At 41.2% G+C, this 18,444-nt stretch overlaps 1 protein-coding gene across 4 annotated transcripts in view; it reads right to left on the reverse strand.

The window, feature by feature from the left end:
• The window catches only part of mettl14 (methyltransferase 14, N6-adenosine-methyltransferase non-catalytic subunit), a 46,819-nt gene that overhangs the window by 16,844 nt on the left and 11,531 nt on the right, over positions 1-18,444 (reverse strand). For all 4 annotated transcript variants that reach the window (XM_078402466.1, XM_078402456.1, XM_078402482.1 and 1 more), the window contains 4 exons: positions 16,511-16,588; positions 2,985-3,072; positions 1,732-1,822; positions 1,463-1,604 (listed from right to left, as the gene is read on the reverse strand). In XM_078402466.1, the coding sequence (XP_078258592.1) occupies positions 1,463-1,604; positions 1,732-1,822; positions 2,985-3,072; positions 16,511-16,588 (399 nt within the window). The remainder of the gene's footprint in view (positions 1-1,462; positions 1,605-1,731; positions 1,823-2,984; positions 3,073-16,510; positions 16,589-18,444) is intronic.

Here is an 18,444-nt window from a genome sequence, read left to right on the forward strand (position 1 = left end):
AACATAGATCACGCATGATCGAATGGCAGTTCAGAATTGATGGGCAGAATGGCCTAATTCTGCTCCTATGCCTTTTGGTTCAAGTTACTTTTAAACAGAAAGTGGTGGGTGCCAGGCATGAAAGCAGAAATGTTAGTGGTGTTTAAGATGATTTTAGATAGGCAATGAACATACAAGGAATGGAGGGGTACTGATCAAGTGTGTAGGTTAATTGGCTGGGTAAATGTAAAAATTGTCCCTAGTGGGTGTAGGATAGTGTTAATGTACGGGGATCACTGGGCGGCACGGACTTGGAGGGCCGAAAAGGCCTGTTTCCGGCTGTAAAAAAATGATGATGATGATGAAGTGCAGGCAGAAGAGATTAGTTAAATTTTGCATCATATTCGGCACAAACATTATGGATTGAGGGCCTGTTCCTGTGGTGCATTGTTCTATATATGATCAAAATAATATAACTTTGGCCAGGAAAGTGGAAGTTGTTAATGTTGCATGGACACTGGAAGCATTGTTAGCATACTCAATATTTTGTTTTTAGATCGGATTTTCAATATCAGCACAGTAGTCTTGAATTATTTTAATGGAAATAAATTAATTTGCAGCCACACAACCCATTTGTATGGGACTTAAGATAGTTGTAAGAATTTCAATGGTAATCCAGTCGGTAATTTCCATTAAAAATTTTGGCTTCACTAATATTGGAAGCCAACCTATTCACAAATGTAAAATGTGAAACTAATTTTTATTCATGGATTTTTCCGCTTAGAGTATTTCACCCATTAAAGGTTTGATATTTATACCTGCATAACATTCAACATGTTTCATATTGTTTTTACATTGTACCTTTGATGCTGTCATTCTGCTCTATATTTTCATAAATTCTCACATGGCCAAGTGAGAATTTGCCATTCAAAATTCACCAGTTGGAAATTGTGAGCAGATTTAGCAATCTTTCACCGAGTGGGAGGCAATCAGTGCCAATCTATGTTTCATTGTAAACCAGAAAACTTTTTTTAACCTATGAATGCATATCATCCATTGAGGTAAGAAAGCCAATGCTACCAAAAAATCAGTTATGCAACCGACAAATAGACAATATAAAACAAAATAGAAAAATGAATAAATAGACTAAGTACATTAAACTATAATGACACAGTCAACTGTTTACATATGCCAAATTGTACTGCATACATACTATTTTTAACTATTAATAAACAGCTTAAACAACTTTGCGTCCACTGTTCAAGGAAATTACTTGGTAATGTTTACTTTTAAATAATAATTATGATATTTGGCAAATACACCAATCTTCCTTAGTCACACAAAATTCTTAAAATTCTGAAAGTTAATGGCAAATAACTGGAAATAACTTACACCATTTTTTTTTAAAAAGGGCAAATATTTAGAGAAATAATTTAGTAGATTGATCATTGCAAATAAAAGCACTAAGCACAAAATAACTCACATCATCCCATGTCCAGCATTTTTCAATGGCTGTTACCCCAGTTTCCCTGTAATATTCTTCTAAGGGTGGTTCCACCAAAATAACATCAAATTTGCACTTTATTTCTCTAATGTCAAATGTCTCCAGGTCAGTCTGCAAATACCTATTTACAAACAAAATAAGGTTAATTTCAAAGTACACTTTATGAACATATGCTTGTGCAGAGAACTTCACCTTACTGGCTCAATCCTGCATCTAACACAAAATTGTCTTCATCGAGAAGCACTTACATGGGCGGAGTGTTAGTTTGTGAAATTAAGTCATCCTTCAGCCGGATCAGCTCACGAAGTTTAGGGTACTCTTCAAATCTGTCTGCAAGGCCTGAAAGAAAATTAAAATGTACATTTTGATTCTGATAAGCTTCAGTTCAATGAACTATAGTTGAAACATAAATCATAGTTAACCATTCAGCCCCTTATACAAAGAAGATCATAGTTGAACTTTTATCACATTACTTCCTTACTTTATTCCTTTATATCTAAAAAATATATATCTACATAATTATGCATCTTATAATTGAAAACAAAATTCAAACCATACAAAAAACCCAAGAAGTTGAGTTTGAAATCTTCATCTACATTTGATTTAAAAATATATATCTACTGACAGGCTTCAAGGTGCATTCCTGCTCTTAATGGAGCTGGAATGTAGGTTAATTGGCTTGGTGTAAATGTAAATTGTCCCTAGAATGTGTAGGATAGTGTTAATATGTGGGGATCGCTGGTTGGCGTGGAGACGGTGGGCTGAAGAGCCTGTTTCCGTGCAATATCTCTAAACTAAACTAAATTCCTCCCCCACCCAAGTTGTACTAGCTTCAAAGTCGTCTTGTTGAGTCTCATCGTCTGTAATTCGTTTTCAACCAGCTAACTCCTAACAATGGCCTGTTTCATTTATCATCGTTACTTTTTTGCATACCTTTCATTCATTTGTACTATATCTCTCCATATCACCATCTATATGTTTTGTTTCCCTTTCCCCAACTCTCAGTCTGAAGGGTCTCGGCCCGAAAAGTCATCTATTCCTTTTCTCCAGAGATGCTGTCTGACCTGCTGAGTTACTCCAGCTTTTTGTCAATCTGCTATTTACGCAGTGATCATTTCAGGATTGTGCTTGTTGAATGTAACCCGTTTAAATCTCATCCGTACCCACAGCATTCAAAGCATTTTCTTCAATCTCACACTGACAAACACACATACACTCCAACAGACACAGTCTATTTTACTGCAAATGATGAAATTATGTCAACAACTAAAAAGATTTTACTCTAACATTTTAACACAAGAAAATTGTGGTATAAATCTCAATAAAAATCAGGATCACCTGTATAAACCTGGCAAAATAAGTCACTGCCATGAAAATATTCAAAACAAATACAACTTTTGAATTACTTTTACATCAAAGAAACTTTCAGATAGCATCAATTGATCAGAGCTTTCTCTGGGGATAAAGTTTCAAGGACCCAATGATGATTGCTTTAGCTTACCTACATCACGAATGAAGTTTTGGGGGCGATGACCAGTGTCCACAAAATGCTGGCAGTAGTCATTGTGTGGATTTAAGCTTTGTGTACCCTGGTGGAAAATTGAATGCATTAAGCAGGTTTAAAGACAAAAAGGATGGACACAATCTTGTTATGGACGTGTACTTCAGTAAAATAACAAGGTAGTTAATATTCAAGTTAAAATTTTAAATTTCTGAATTATTTCCAGAAAAGTAGGAAGTGACGTGGTCTAGATGAAACCAACATTTTTCTCTTACCTACAGACATTTAGACAAGGATTTTAAAGATCAGCATAAAGGATAACATGCCAAAGTATACCCAGTATTCTGCCTTGTTCTATTTATTATGTATAATTAAAAAGTGTAGATGCTAACTATTGGTCTATTTCTGACTTTGAAATAATTATTTAAATCTTTAACATTTTCCTGAACGTATTTAAAAAGAAATCTGTAACCAGATTGCAAGGAAGTTTATACAAAATTACATGCAGCACAAAAGTTACACATCTGCAATAAACTAGGTACAGTGAATCAAAGGCAGGTCCATAAAATCATATTAACAGATTCAATGACAAATAATATAACATCTATATAATGTTGTCTAACAAAATCGACAACCTTTCAGTCAGAATACTGTGGCACAAATTTGACAGAGGCTTTTGACAAACTTATATGGATCTCTGCAAAAGCCCGTCCTCGCCCGCTCTTTCTTCTTGTGTTGCTTTCTCAGGCATTCTGCTCTTCGCAGGATTGCCAGGTGCTGCTTTACTTCCGCCTGCAGTGCCTCGAGTCCTTTCCTTTCTGCCTCTGTGGCCTTCCTCCACTGTTTTCTCAGCTGCCTCCTTTCCTTCACCAGTCTTTTTTTTATCTCCTGCTGCCTCCTGGACTTGTACTGGAGTGATAGTTCCTTCTGTGTCCTCTGTTTCTTGACCTTCACCCCAAATCTCTCTGCCCCATAGTTGTATATGGTGTCTCCCATCTTCTCCAGTTTTCTTTCTACAAAAGTGGAAGAATCTTTCTTCATTTCTGGGACATTTTTGCTAATCTTCATTAATTATCTCTTTAAATGTTTCCCACTGCTTACCAAACCATCCTTTCTGCTAATATCTGCCCAATTTAACTTCAGTTAAATCTATCTCGGTTACAGTGCAATTCTCCTTATTTGAGTAAAAACGTTTCTGGTCAAAGCTTCATCTCTCAAGCTGAATATTATAATTCTTGTTATGGCTGCTATCACCCAATTTTTTTTACCCTGAGGTGCTTCATTGAATCTGCCTCATTAAACTATCCAAATGTACTCCAATTTCATTTGTATGGTTGCATTTCCCAACGTTGTTAACCAAATCTACATGAAAATTAATGTCCTCTTCATCATTTCAATGCTAGTTTATGCATTCCCATTATTGGGTGATTTATACCCATTGGTACATTGGAGCTACTACGTAGGGGTCTAAAAAAACCTAAACTTGGTGTATTTTTACCTCCACCCAACTGCACTCTCTTTTAACCCTGGATTGTCTCTCACCAATGAGTTTTTGTATTAACCACCTTCTTCTTTCTGCCCATTTCATAAAAGTCAAATTTGACTGAATAAAGCTTCCAGTTTTCATCCACTTGCAATCATGGCTCCATAATGGTTATAATACCATACCTACTCAGCTTTGTGCATTAAGGTGCAGAGCTTTTAGCCATTTTTAAAATCATCTTACCTTATTTTTGTAGCATGCTCTTATTTGTTTCTGTCCTACAATTTATATTTCTGCATTTGCATGTTACTGTTCTTTTTGCCCATTTTTATCCGGATTCTAGCTCCCTAATCACTCTGCTTAGGCTGTCAAGTCTGTAATCATAAAATCTGATATTGCAAATCTATAGCATTTGTTGCATACAGCATGAAGGTGATCTCACTCAAAACTACTGTACGATCTTGTCAAGGTCATCCAGCAAATAAGCTAGCGAGTCATTTCCACGAGATGTTTGGGGTTTGATGCTGGCCAATCAGAAATTGTGTTTTGATTAAGTGAATTGTGTGCATGACTTTTATTTTTCCTCTGCCATAGGCAGCCATACCACAGTCTGCTTTAAGAAGCTGTGGCATTCCATTTTACTGATATCTCAGTCATAGAATGATACAATGTGGAAAAAGGCCCTTCAGCCCAATTTGCCTACATCAGCCAACATGTCCCAGCTACACTTGTCCCACCTGCTTCTTTTTGGTTCATATCCTTCCAAACCTGTCCTATCCATGTACATGTCTAACAGTTTCTTAAACATTGGGAGAGAACCAGCCTCAACTAATCTCCTCTGGCAGTTTGTTCCAAACACCCACAACCCTTTGTGTGAAGTCACCCCATAAGATTCCTATTAAATCTTTTCTCCTTCACCTTAAACCTAAGTCCTCTGGTCCTCGATTCACCTGGTCTGGGCAAGAGACTCTGTGCATCTACCCGAGCTATTCCTCTCATGATTTTATACACCTCTATAAGATCACTCCTCATCCTCCTGCATTCCAGGGATTAAGAGTCCCAGCCTACTCAGCCTCTCCCTATAGCTCAGACACTCTAGTCCTGGCAACATCCTCGTAAATCTTCTCTGTACCCTTTCCAGCTTGACAACATCTTTCCTATAACATGGTGCCCAGAACTGAATGAACACAATCCTCTATATGCAGTCTCACCAATGTCTTATACAACTGCAACATGACCTCCCAACTTCACTACTCAATACTCTGACTGATGGCCAATGTGCCAAAAGCCTTTTTGACCACCTTATCTACCTGTGACTTGACCTTCAAAGAACCATGCATCTGCACTCCTAGATCCCTCTGCTCAACACTCCCCAGAGCCCTACCATTCATTGTGTAGGTTCTGCTAATGTTAGACTTCCCAAAATTTGATATTTCTCTGTATTAAATTCCATTAACCATTCCTTAGCCTAGCTGGCCAATCGATCAAGATCCTGCTGCAATTTTTCACAACCATCTTCACTATCTGCAAAACCACCCACTTTTCTATCATCTGCAAACTTGCTAATCTTGCCATGTATGTTCTCATCCAAATCATTGATGTAGATGACAAATAGTAGCGGGGCCAGCACCAAACCCTGAGGTACACCACTAGTCACAGGCCTCCAGTCCGAGAAGCACCCTTCCACCATTTCCCTCTTTTTACTTCCATGAAGCCAACTTTCTATCCATTCAGCTATCTCTCCTTGGATCCCATGCGATCTAATCTCCAGTCCACAAAAGTTGTATTTTTAGCAGCATTTCCTCATTATAGTTGTTTATGCAACAATAAACAGCAGCGAATGTTCATTATTAAAGAGAGGGAGCAGAGGTGAAACTGCTCGCATTGTTTAAAGTAGAACCTGTGGGGTGTCCCAATTTCAAAAATGCAAAGCAGATGTTAGAACTATGGTGTAGACCTTTAGTGGAGGAGCAGATACTGAGTTAAGGACTGGGCTGATATCACTGATGCCAAGAGGCAACTCATTTCCCTGGTCATTAAAGACCATTCTGTTAACACTGGCTATATCTTTTCACCATTTCCTGAACGAAGATGACTGTCAAGTACTGGAATGAGAAGCAGGTTGAAACAAGTTTCTGTCTGACTAATATAGATGACAGAACCAAAGACCTGGAATCCTTCAGAGAGTATGTCAAATGACCTTTAATTTACCTGTACTGTCAGGGTGCTATTATCTGCACTAAGTGGTTTGACAGGAAATCTCTTTAATTTCTTGGTCAGAGGATTGACACGTCAAAGATCAAAGTGCCATCAAGTTGATGATGAAAGGAAACTTCCAATGCAAAGTTGCTTTAGAAATGATCAAAGGCACATACAAATAAAAAGCTAGAGCTCAAATAGAGGAAATATGCAAACTCGCTTCACCTTATTTGCAATCTCAGTCTATTCCCTCAATTCTCAGCATCACGAGATGTTGCGGGGCATTTAGATGGCATTTAAGAGACTTTTAGAGACTCAAATATGGAGGGAATGGAGGGATATGGGCTTGTGCAGGTATATGTGAACCTAGATTATACAAAGTGTTCTGAAGATGGATGGCAACAGTGTAACACCCAAAATGATTTTTATACTGTTCAATATCAACGACAGTCTTAACAAAGTGAATTGAGAGAAAATATTTCCATTGACATAAGGGACGAGAAACATTTAAGGTTACTGGCAAAAATTATTTCTTCAGCATTGAACATTTTTGAAATATTGTTCAGCTGAACACCTTGGAATTCTCTACCAAAGAGGATTAACATTTGCACAAAGGGTTTTCCACAACGTGGATAGATAGGGAAAAAATAAAATGGTACGGCTCTGCAGAAAATTATTTGCTTTTGATGATAGCCAGGCTGGAAGATGGCCAAAATGGCCTCTTTTCCTGATTCAACAGCGCATTGAATAGGCTGACAAGTCATTCTGAAATTCACATGGCCATGACCTGTAAATTTTGTAAAATCATGCACTGAAAGCACCAAAATCACATTTAGTGCAGTTTATCAGCTAGTAAAGTAACATATCTGAATGAGGACTAAGTGGCACGGTGTGGCGTTTGGGGTGTGGAATGTGCGGCCTTACAACGCCAGAGACACGGTTTTGATCCTGAGTGCAGGTGCTGTCTGTATGTGGTTTTTACATTCTCCCTGCAATCGAGTGACATTTCTCCAGGTGCTCTGGTTTCTTCCCACACTCCAATGACGTATAGGTTTGTAGGATATTTGACTTCGGGAAAAATTGTAAAATTGTCCCAAGTGTAGCATAATGTTAGTGTATGAGGCCAGCACAGACACGGTGGGCCAAAGGGCCTGCCAAAGTCCAAAGTCACTAACCAATATCATGTTAAAACTGAAGAGACTATAAAAGTCTTATTGGACGAGCAACTAAAAAATTTCCTTTTTATGTCCTATTGGTGTCTCGGTGAACCTAATGCATTTGAAATGGCTTTGTATGTAATGTAGGGAATGCTGTAATTAAGAACAGGAGCAGCCACAAACAGCAATGCAACAACAGCTAGTTTTGTAATCCTGGTTTTGCTGACTTGGTTCCCAAGGGATTATCTGCATATTTTACTACAAAATTATGTTATTAGAAGTTATTAGTTTAACATCTTGTCCAAAAGACAACACTTGGAAAAAAAATCCAAGACAAATAGGTACAGTAAAAGAGATTTCAATTAATGCTGCCAATGAAAAGACTCCACATGTACGATTTAATCTATCAATCTGTGGAGGCTCACCAATCAAATAATTGTTTGCAGGTGAACCAATTTATAGGTAATCTTACAACCCAAGATGAAGATAATGCACAGCCTGCCTTAACTAACATTAATTGAAATAATTGTAGAATGTTGCCATTTTCACAGAAATTTCTTGAGCAAGTCTCTGTTGTAAGGTTATTTTAAAATCACAGCTCAGATTGGTGGGATCAAAAGGCAGTAATCCAGTAACATTAACTTTAATTGATAACAAGACGGTCATGGATCCATTGGGTCCAAATCTCTCCTGCGGGCCCGGCAACCCTCCGTGCAATACCTCCACACTCACCGACATCAGCCCCCCCTTATCTACCCCTCCTTTCCTTAACCCCCTCACCTACTGCATCCCCCCTTATCCCCCCCTCCCTCTCCCTCCCCCCCTACCCCATCTCCCCTCAACCCCACCTCATTCCCCCCACGCCGTTTGCACCATCAGAAAGTTGAACTATCGTAAGTCAAAGCATCGTAAGTCGGGGCACATCTGTATTAAATCACGTGGCCGGAAGCGAGCTGCGGCTCGCTACTGGTTCCTGCCGTTTGCACATTCGCAAAGTCGAAGCATCGTAAGTCAGAGAGCATCTGTATTAGATCAACGAGCCCCAACTGCGCACGTACGGACCTCCCTTTGTGACGTCGAAACACAGCTCAGCGGCAACGGTCATCTTGTTTGACCCTCTGCCGCCGCGCTGCACCATGGGAGGAAGGTTAGGCGCGGGGCAAGCCAGGACGGGGGCCGGTCCTCCCGGCAGGGTGGGATTGCGGGGAGCGCATTTATTAAAGTTTCAGCTCGACGGCTCAGCAGCAGTGGCAGCTGTTCGGCACAGCAGCACTTCTCCCCCCACTTCATTGGCCACCACACCCGTCACTCTGGCAGGTCCCATTGTGACGTCGAACGGGGCTAACGGCCAGGAAAAATGGAAAAGTGATTTTTAACTTTAAAATGTCAATAACTAAATATATAAGATCAATTTGAACGAAACCTGTCACTGCAGACCCTAGGACAATGGTGAGTAAGGTGGGCCTAAAATTGTCGCGCTATCGTGTACCGATTTGGCTGTATTTCCGGATCAACGGACACAAACGGCCAAACAAACAAGATGAGAGTTTTAGCAATATATATATATATATATAGACCATGTGGACCCGTTGGGCCCAAACCTCTCCTGCATTGGTGCAGCACCCTCCCCTCTTCCCCACCCCTTCCCCCTCAACACCCCCCCCCCCACCCTAAGAGAGAGATTTAAACTTTAAAATGTGTTAACTTAAAAAATATAACATCGATTTCAATGAAACTACTTCTATTAGCATAAAAGGGACGACGGTGAGTAAGGTAGGCCTAAAATATTTGCTCTATCATGTACCGTTTTGGTTTTGGTGTGTGTGTGTGTGTGTGTGTGTATAACTTATATATATATATATATATATATGACATATATATACTAGACCAAGTGGACGTTGGGCCCAAACCTCTCCTGCATTGGTGCAGCACCCTCTCCTCTCTCCTCCCCCCTCCGCCCCACCCCTCTCTCCTCCCCTCCCCCCCACTCCATCCACCTCAACCCCCCTTATCCTCCATCCTCCCCCTTCCCTCCCCCTCTCTCCACCCCTCACTCCCTAGGAGATAGATTTAAACTTTAAAATGTGAATGACTTTAAAAATATAACACTGATTTCAATTAAACTTCTTCCATTAGCACCAATGGACGGTGGGCCTAAAATTGTCATGCTATCGTGTACCGTTTTGGCTGTAGTTCAGGAACAAACAAACAAATGAGAATTTTAATATATATATTGGCGAAGGAAGGAGGGAGTGGGGGAGGTGAGGGTGCTGCACCAATGCAGGAGAGGTTCGGGTCCACTTGGTCTAATATATATATATATATATATACTAGACCAAGTGGACCCCGAACCTCTCCTGCATTGGTGCAGCACACTGTCCGCCCCCACTCCCTCCTTCCTTCGCCACCCTCTCCTCCCCCTCTTCCTCATCCCCCCCATCACATCATCCCCATCACATCATCCCCCTCAACCTCCCATATCCTCCCAGTTGCATGCTGTCCCCGGGTTTGCTAGGTTGTCGCAGATGCATTTAGAAGCACGTGATATTAAATTAAGAAAAGGCATTTGAAGATACCAGAAGATAGTTTCGTTTAACCAATTTATTTACCGTCAGGACATTTGACAGGTAGATTGGAGGTGACAGTTTGACGGTCAGGTAAGCCTGGGAATTTCGCGATGTTTCTAAAGATGGTGTAATCTCTTAGCCAGGTGCTAGTTTCACAAAAAAGTAACTTGTATCGACCTGACTCGGCATTGTCGTGGTCATTGTCGTAGGGTAAAATAAAATTTTGGCGATCTGCTACGACTTTGAGTCGCCTTAAAAATCACGTAACTGGGACAGGCCCTTAGCTTTAAAAATATAACCGATTTCAATTAAACTTCTTTCATTAGCACCAAAGGGTCAACGGTGAGTAAGCACAATTACTTGCCTTCAAAATATCTTAGCATTTCCTTTTTGATCTGAAGGATCATTACAACCCTATCACATTATTTTATCGATACCAACAGTAGGGATGGTGATGGTCAGTAATAAGGTGGTGTAATGCTAATCCAAAATAAATTTAAAACCATCAAAACGTGCTTATTTATTTGTATTTAACCGTTGTTTGCCACAACCAGGTCATTTTCCTTAGACATCCTTAATTTTAAACTAAAATTTCAATTGTTCAAATACATTATCTACATATGACTAAAACTCTCATCTTGTATGTATGTATGTTACTTCCTCCTGTGGTGCAGCGCAGCGGAAAAGAGAAGGTGAAAGAAGATGGCCGCCGGAAGGACGAACATGCAGCAGCATCTTGCGGCCGCTCTCCTGCTGCTGGCCACCGCGATGGCCGCCCGGGGCCTGAGTCAGTGGCTTCCTCTTCACTTTTCTCTCCCACCGCCCCACCCCCCACTGCCTCCTGCTCCTCACTGCCCAGTGCCCGCCCCCTGGCCTGCAGCGAGCTGGTTGAGGTGGCGGCCATGGGCTTGCAGGGCTTCCAGGAGTACACGGAGAAACACTGCGCCAGCACTGTGCTGCCGGTGGAGCTGCAGAAGCTGGCCCGCGGCAGCCTGGTGGGTGGAGGCCACAACCGGCCGCCGCACAGCCCGCTCCACCTGCTGCTCAGTTACTAAAGAACCTTTGGTAACAACAGGACCCAACAGATCCATGGGTCGTCTAGTTGAACATTAAATATGTGAATTAATACATACATTCAATAGCATGCTAATTCATAAAACAAACACCATCCATCTCACTAGATGAGAAATTTAACAATTCAAACTTTGGAATTTCATTAATTTTTATTTGACTTTCAAAATCTGTACTTTTGATTTTGCTTATTTTCTTCCTCTTCCCTCACCCATCTAATTTTCTTTTCAATTTTTCTGTACATGATCTGACAGTTATTTACTACTTACTATAAATTCCTCAAGCATTTGTAGGAATATTAAAAAGCCTGTTCAGGTAGTATTCACTCACTCCTAGGTGATGGATTTAAAATACACAATGTAGGCATAACAATTTATAATCTAGTATTGAAGAAGGGTCTCCACCCGAAACGTCACCCATTCCTTCTCTCCTGAGATGCTGCCTGACCCGCTGAGTTACTCCAGCTTTTTGTGATACCTTCGATATTAACAGTGCTTTAGGGATTGACTAAATTACTGGATCATCTCTCCATACGGGCGGCACGGTAGCGCAGCGGTAGAGTTGCTGCTTTACAGCGAATGCAGCGCCGGAGACTCAGGTTCGATCCTGACTACGGGTGCTGCACTGTAAGGAGTTTGTACGTTCTCCCCGTGACCTGCGTGGGTTTTCTCCGAGATCTTCGGTTTCCTCCCACACTCCAAAGACGTACAGGTATGTAGGTTAATTGGCTGGGTAAATGTAAAAATTGTTCCTAGTGGGTGTAGGATAGTGTTAATGTACGGGGATCGCTGGGCGGCACGGACTTGGAGGGCCGAAAAGTCCTGTTTCCGGCTGTATATATATATGATATGATACATGAAGTGCCTTCTCTCTCTCCTACTATTGCCTAGCCATTGTGCCTTTCCATCAGATTTGCTTCATATCTCAGTCTCTCCCTCTCACTATTCTCCTACACATCCACTGTTCCCTCACTCTTGCTGTTTTTTCCTCACTAAGCACTCTTCTTTCTCCATCACATTTTCAGTAAAAGCAAAGAAATGCATAGAAAAAGAGCACGCTCCAAATACCTTATGTTTTGGACAATGAAAAGAGCAGTTCAATTCAGTTCAGAAGTGTATAGTGATTTTGGAAGGTGACGACAACATGCCTCCTGCAAACGTAGGTCTCTGCTGTCTTGATGATCTACCCCAATTCTCATCATCTGTTCAGTGCCATTTCTCCAGTGTGTAATTCCCTGATCTTGCAGAGAAATATCTACATCCACTTTAAATATTCCCTGATCTAGCCTCCAGAATCCACTGCCCACAATTCATACACGAGAACGTAGAAACCTTGCAAAATCAAAGAAGATACAATAACTGACCCTACACCTCCATTCAGTGACACCAACACTCCCACTATGTAATTTACTCAAAATTCCAGCATCTTTCAGTCTATATATATGCCTTTATACATCCCTCGAAGGTATTTATTTCACAAAATGCTGGAGTAACTCAGCAGGTCAGACAGCATCTCAGGAGAGAAGGAATGGGTGACGTTTCGGGTCGAGACCCTTCTTCAGACTGATGTCAGGGGGGTGGGACAAAGGAAGGATATAGGTGGAGACAGGAAGATAGAGGGAGAACTGGGAAGGGGGAGGGGAAGAGAGGGGCAGAGGAACTATCTAAAGTTGGAAAAGTCAATGTTCATAACGCTGCGCTGCAAGCTGCCCAAGCGAAATATGAGGTGCTGTTCCTCCAATTTCCGGTGGGCCTCACTATGGCACTGGAGGAGGCCCATGACAGAAAGGTCAGACTGGGAGTGTGAGGTGGAGTTGAAGTGCTCAGCCACCGGGAGATACATCCCTCTGTACTTTGCTCATCTGTAATTATTGGGCATTTCAATACTAGTTTTGCTTTAGATTCCTCTTACTGAAGTGTAAAACCTCAATTTTCTACATTAAACTCGATTTCATTGTTTCACCCACACACCTATATCTAGTTACAATGTCCTAAGATATTCGTCATAGCATATACTGATCATAATAATAATAATAATATTATATACCTTTATTCGTCCCACACCGGGGAAATTTACAATGTTACAGCAGCAAAGTGGATAGCAAGAGAGCAAGAGATCATTCATTATAAATAAAAGATACATAAATTGTCATCCATTTTCTGGGTGTTCTTAGCTGTTATTGTCTCCTTCACGCACTTGGGGTGAAGGAGTCTGTCACTGAAGGAGCTACTCAGTGCAGTTACAGTGTCCTGCATGGGGTGGCAGTCGTTGTCCAGCAGCGATGTTAGCTTCCGGCAGCGATGTTAGCTTTGCCATCATCCTCCTCTCTCCCACCACCTGCACTGAGTCGAGGGGGCATCCAGGACAGAGCTGGCCTTCCTGCTCTCCAAAGCATCTCCTCAGCAGATAAAGTCTGCTCTGGCCCTTTCTGTATAGCGCATCGGTGTTTTCAGTCCAGTCCAGTTTATTGTTGAGGTAGACACCCAGGTACTTATAAGAATCCACCCTCTCGATGTCCATTCCCTGGATGTTCACCGGTGTCGGGGGCACCTGGCTGCGCCTGCGGACACCTCCCACCATCTCCCTGGTTTTCCCTGCGTTGATCCGGAGGCAGTTCCGCTGGCATTCGTCCACAAACTCCTTGATCAGTTCTCTGTATGCCCTGTCCTCGTCGCCCGTGATGAGGCCGACGATGGCAGAGTCGTCAGAAAACTTCTGTAGATAGGAGCCTGCAGAGCTGTGTCTGAAGTCCGCAGTGTACAGGGTGAACAAGAATGGAGCTAGCACTGTTCCCTGCGGAACCCCAGTGCTGCAGACCACCCTGTCCGAGACCAGGTCCTTTGTCTCATACTGTGGTCGGTTGGTGAGATAGTCCAGAATCCAGGATGTGAGGTGGTGATCCACTCCTGTGCGCTCCAGCTTGCCCCCCAGAAGCCCCGGCTGGATGGTGTTGAATTCACTAGAGAAATCAAAGAACATGATTCTTACCATGCTATCCGGCTTCTCCAGGTGTGAAAGAGCTCTGTTCCATAGGTAGATGATGGCGTCCTCCACCCTGATGCGAGTCTGGTAGGCGAACTGCAGCGGATCCATTGATGGTCTCACCAGGGGGCGGAGATGGGCGAGGACCAGATGCTCCAGTGTCTTCATCAGGTGTGATGTCAGTGCCACCGGCCTGTGGCTGTTGAGTTCCTTCGGGTGCGGCGTCTTTGGTACAGGTACCACGCAGGATGTTTTCCACAGCTGTGGAACTCTCCCCAGTTTCAGGCTCAGATTGAAGACATGCTCCACTATCCCGCACAGCTGGTCTGCACAGGACTTGAGCCTCGAGCTGATGCCATCCGGACCAGCCGCCTTCCTCGCATTGATCTTCCTGAGCTCATTTCTCACCTGGTCTGTGGAGAAAGACAGATTGGAGCCCAGGAGCTGGGTCCTGTGGGTCAAGGGTGTGAGAGGAGGAGGGGGTGTGGGGGGGTGGTGTGGGGTTGGGGCAGGAGAAGCAGAAGCAGAGGGTGGTGACTGTGACCCAAGTGCTGTGGGAGGGGAGGTGGGGCAGTGTACTGGACATGCAGACAAGGGGGGGCTGCAGCAGGGGTGACTGGACTGGGGGAGGGGTAGGTGACTGATCGAACCCGTTGAAGAAAAGTTTCAGATCGTTCACCCACTTCTGGTCCCCCACGGCCCCGGACTCCGGTTCCTTGTACCCAGAAATGGTTTTGAGGCCTCTCCAGACTCCACTGATGTTGTTCCTCTGCAGCTGGTCCTCCATCTTCTTCCTGTAGCTGTTCTTCCCTTCTCTGATCTTCCTTCTCAGCTACTTTTGCACAGCCTTCAGTTCCTCCTTATTTCCCGACTTAAAGGCCCTCTTTTTCTCCTTAAGGAGATCCTTTATGTCAGGGTTGACCCAGGGTTTGTTGTTGGAGAAACACCATACAGTCCTGGTGGGTACTGTGTTCTCCACACAGAAGTTAATATAGTCGTAATATACTCATTATCATGTCATTGACTAATCTGTCAAAGGTTGCAATTTCAAGTCCCAGTGCCAAGACTTGAGCACCTGCACCAAACCTCTAATATAATATTGAGGGAGGGCTACTCTGTTGGGGCCCAGTATTTCAGATCAGCTGTTAAACAGAGATGTAGACTAATTTTGCAGATGCTAAAAATATCTTTCATGTCTATTTTCTGGCAGAAGACTACAAAAGAACAGGAAACCGGAATAACACAGGACTGTGTGTGAAAATATGCTACGCTCAAATCTGCCTCCAATATATTACTTTAAAGAATGCTCCCCAAAGTAAAACAACTGGGACAGGGAAGTTTCGAAGGACAATGTAAATGGCAAATTTATTTTCTAAATGAAACATCCAAGCAAACTTTTGGGTAAGTTCCAATATCTTCTCTTTTGGTTAAGTGGCAATTTAGTTTGATTGTATTCCTATGGATAATCATGGAATGTTATACTTAAAGGTAAAATGCAAATTTAATTGGAGGTAGTAATGCCTGATAAATATGTTTATTTAACCAGGTATTTAAACTTTAATTCCCAAAGGCTTTAAACAATCCAATTTGTGATACCTGACATTTGATTTTGTGCTCCATTGCTTATTACTTTCTAGCATGGTGCTTGCAACCACTGACGAAATAAGCCTGCTGTTACTTTGTTTAAAATGAAAAATGGCAATTCAACAGGAATGCTTCGTTACTATCATTTTCATGTTTACAATAAATATTTCACACCATATTTGAACTTAGTCTCTTTATGGTGATCAGATCGCCCCAGGTGCTGCATGTAATGATCGTACATGGAATGATAATGTTTTATCATTGTCGTGTTTTTATAGCTTTTTGGGAAGTACAGTAAATAGTTGGCTTGCACAGTCCAATTTTGATATTTTATAGTTCGAGCTCTTCAATGTTATTGAAGTAATATCACTAAACATTAAGTTTCTTATTGTCATTGAAGTTAAAAAGTGCATCCTGCTAATTAGATGATTCGCCGCTTAGTATACTTTTGTCAGGTCCAATATTTAAAAATCATGTATTTACCTTTAGAAAGGTGCTGGAATCTTTGTAGATTTCCTCATTGTATTGCATTTCTGTTTCCTCCTCTTCCACAACTTCATCCTATCAACAGAGTAAATATTTGTGAACACTAAAATAGATTTATAATTCTACAGTAGTTTCCTTTGAGTACAGGTTGTATTCAATTTTGCACGTTCAAAACAGCCATTTTAGAATTGTATATTTGTATAAGCTGGGTAGAACATCTTTTCAACAAGTTAAATATTAATATTTTTTAGCTTAAAATATCAGATTCCCATCCCTTTAAGCATATTTATGTCGATGTTATGGAGATGGGCTTCCCAGGTCAGCTTATGGTATTAAGGTCAGAGGCAGAGTACAGAGAATGAGCATAGTTCAACTGACCATAGATGAATTTTTAATAAAGTATATTTAGGAAAAAAAGGGTTTGTATAATTTAATTTAGAGTTAATGTTTGTGAGAACACCTTACTGGTGGCCAATATTATTAATCTGTTTAAGAGTTAAAATACAACAACTTTCAATAGTTTAATGTCACAAAAAGCTCTCCATTCCAGGTGAAGAATGTCCTGTTGAAATGTTGCGGCTTCCTTCCTCTGAAGGAAGCCAATGTATAACAGATAGCAAGAATTGTAAACAAAAAAAGGAGCCAGGACAAGTTAATAAATTTGCAGAACATAATTATGGAATCAATGATATAACTAAGCACACCAAGTACAACATTCTATACCTATAAAAATCATTACTTAGGCTATAGTTAAAGTTTTGTGTTAACATCCTACTTTACAAACAATATTGTGATTTTAGGAAGGTTAAATATTGTCCAAATGATACGTGGGTAATGGACTATAATTATGATGACAAATAATCTTTCTGAAGCAAGGATCAAGAAGTTGCAATCAGAACTTATCAGAGTCCCCACAAACTATCATTCCAGTTATATAGTACTTTCCCATCCTATCACAGGATTTCCCACATATCACTTTTCTTTCATCTTTTTCCTTTCCACCATCCAGAAACCTAAACAGTCTTTCCCGGTGAATTAGTGACTCATATGCAGTTTCTACTACAAACAAATGTACTTCATTCAGTGCTCACAATGTGATCCCCTCTGCACTGATGAAACCAAATGTAGACTGGCAGACAGCTTCCAGTAAACTGTTCTTAGAATTAAACATCAAGTTAAATCAATATACAGGTCAGCAAAATTCCTCTGGAAAAAATACATATTTCAAATCAACCTGTTTTCAAGTAAAATGGAGAAACAAGGAACTGCAGATGCTGATTTACAAAAGAAAGATAAAGTGCTTCTAACCGCCCCACCTCTACTTTCAGTCTGCAGAAGGGTTCTGACCTGAAACATCACCTATTCCTTTACTCCAGAGATGCTGCCTGACCCGCTGAGTTACTCCAGCATGTTACGTCTATCTTCGGTATAAACCAGCTCCCGCAGTTCCTTCCTATAGTGCTGGAGTAACTCAGCGATTTTTGTTCTGTAAAAGGGTTCTGACCTGAAACGTCACCTATCCATGTTCCCCAGAGATGTTGCCTGACCCCGAGTTACTCCAGCACTTTGTCTTTTTCTGATTTAAAGTAAACTGAGCAAATTTAATCTAAACCCTTTGAATAATTTCACTTTTCCCTTCTAACAGCACATTTTGCCAAGTTTTATTTTACGAACAAACATTGAAGATAATTTCATACATTGACACATTCTAAAGCAAATATACTGGATTATTTTCAGCTTGATATTAATTTACAGATCTTTGTGATGAGCACACTGATGAACACCACAAGCTAATTACATATTATTTTTTAGGAAATAATTCTGAAATTCGTATCATTATTCTTAAAATGTGATGTACCAGACAAAGGAAATAGGGAGCACCTCTATCAATATTAATATTTAGGATAAATAAACCCAGAAGCATTGCATGA

The sequence above is a fragment of the Rhinoraja longicauda genome, chromosome 1 (assembly GCF_053455715.1).
Source record: "Rhinoraja longicauda isolate Sanriku21f chromosome 1, sRhiLon1.1, whole genome shotgun sequence".
NCBI classification, from domain to species: Eukaryota; Metazoa; Chordata; class Chondrichthyes; order Rajiformes; family Arhynchobatidae; genus Rhinoraja; species Rhinoraja longicauda.